At 80.3% G+C, this 808-nt stretch overlaps 1 protein-coding gene across 1 annotated transcript in view; it reads right to left on the reverse strand.

Moving 5' to 3' along the window:
* The window catches only part of LOC124240822 (constitutive coactivator of PPAR-gamma-like protein 1), a 109,588-nt gene extending 109,106 nt beyond the window's left edge, over window positions 1-482 (reverse strand). The window contains exon 1 of the mRNA XM_046663917.1: window positions 345-482. Coding sequence (XP_046519873.1) covers window positions 345-482 — 138 coding nt within the window. The remainder of the gene's footprint in view (window positions 1-344) is intronic.
* Window positions 483-808: the final 326 nt, after the last annotated feature.

Below are 808 nucleotides of genomic sequence, written 5' to 3' on the forward strand. Positions count from 1 at the left end.
GCCCCGCCCCGCCGCCGCCGCCCGCCCGCCCGCGCGAGGCCGCCTCAGCCTGGCCCGGGCCCGGGGGGGCGGCCGGGGCGGGGCGGGGCGCGGCGCGCGAGCTGACGCACGCGGCCGGCGGAAGGGGCGGGGAGGCGGACCGCGAGAGCCGGGACCGCGCATCCTGGACCCCGAGCCCCGAGACGTGGACCCGGACCACGAGCCCCGAGGCCCGGGACCAGACCGCGAGAGCCGGGAACGCGGACCCCGGACCACGAGCCCCGAGAGCCGGGACTGCAGACCCCGGACCACGAGCCCCGAGACCTGGGACCGGACCGCGAGAGCCGGGACCGCGGACCCCGCACCCCAAGACCTGAGACCCGGGACCGCGGATCCCGGACCCCGAACCCCGAGACCCGGGCCGCGGGCACAGCCCGGGAGGAGAGGCCGCGCGGCCCGCCCGGGGTGGCGGCGCCCCGGAGGTCTCGGCGCGGCTGCCGCATCCCATCCCGGGGTCCCAGCCCGGACGAGGCTCCGCCCTGGTCCCCCGGGGCCGGCCACCTGGAGGAGGCCTCATCCCCGGGAGCCGGTCACCTGAGGAGGACCCGTCCTCATCCCTGGGGTCCCATCGCCCGAGGAGGCCCAGGAGGAGGGTCACGGCGGGCGGCCGCAGGGGCACGGGTGGGCAGGCCGCCGGAGCTCGGCGGTCGGGCGCCCGTCCCGGTGGAGCAGGGACCGTGGCCGCGCGGTGTCCCGGCGCAGGTGCCGAGCCGCGGAGACGCCCCTGCTCGCTCCACCTTGGCCGTGACGGCGTCCTCGGTTCATTTAG

This window comes from Equus quagga, chromosome 6 (assembly GCF_021613505.1).
Source record: "Equus quagga isolate Etosha38 chromosome 6, UCLA_HA_Equagga_1.0, whole genome shotgun sequence".
NCBI lineage: Eukaryota > Metazoa > Chordata > Mammalia > Perissodactyla > Equidae > Equus > Equus quagga.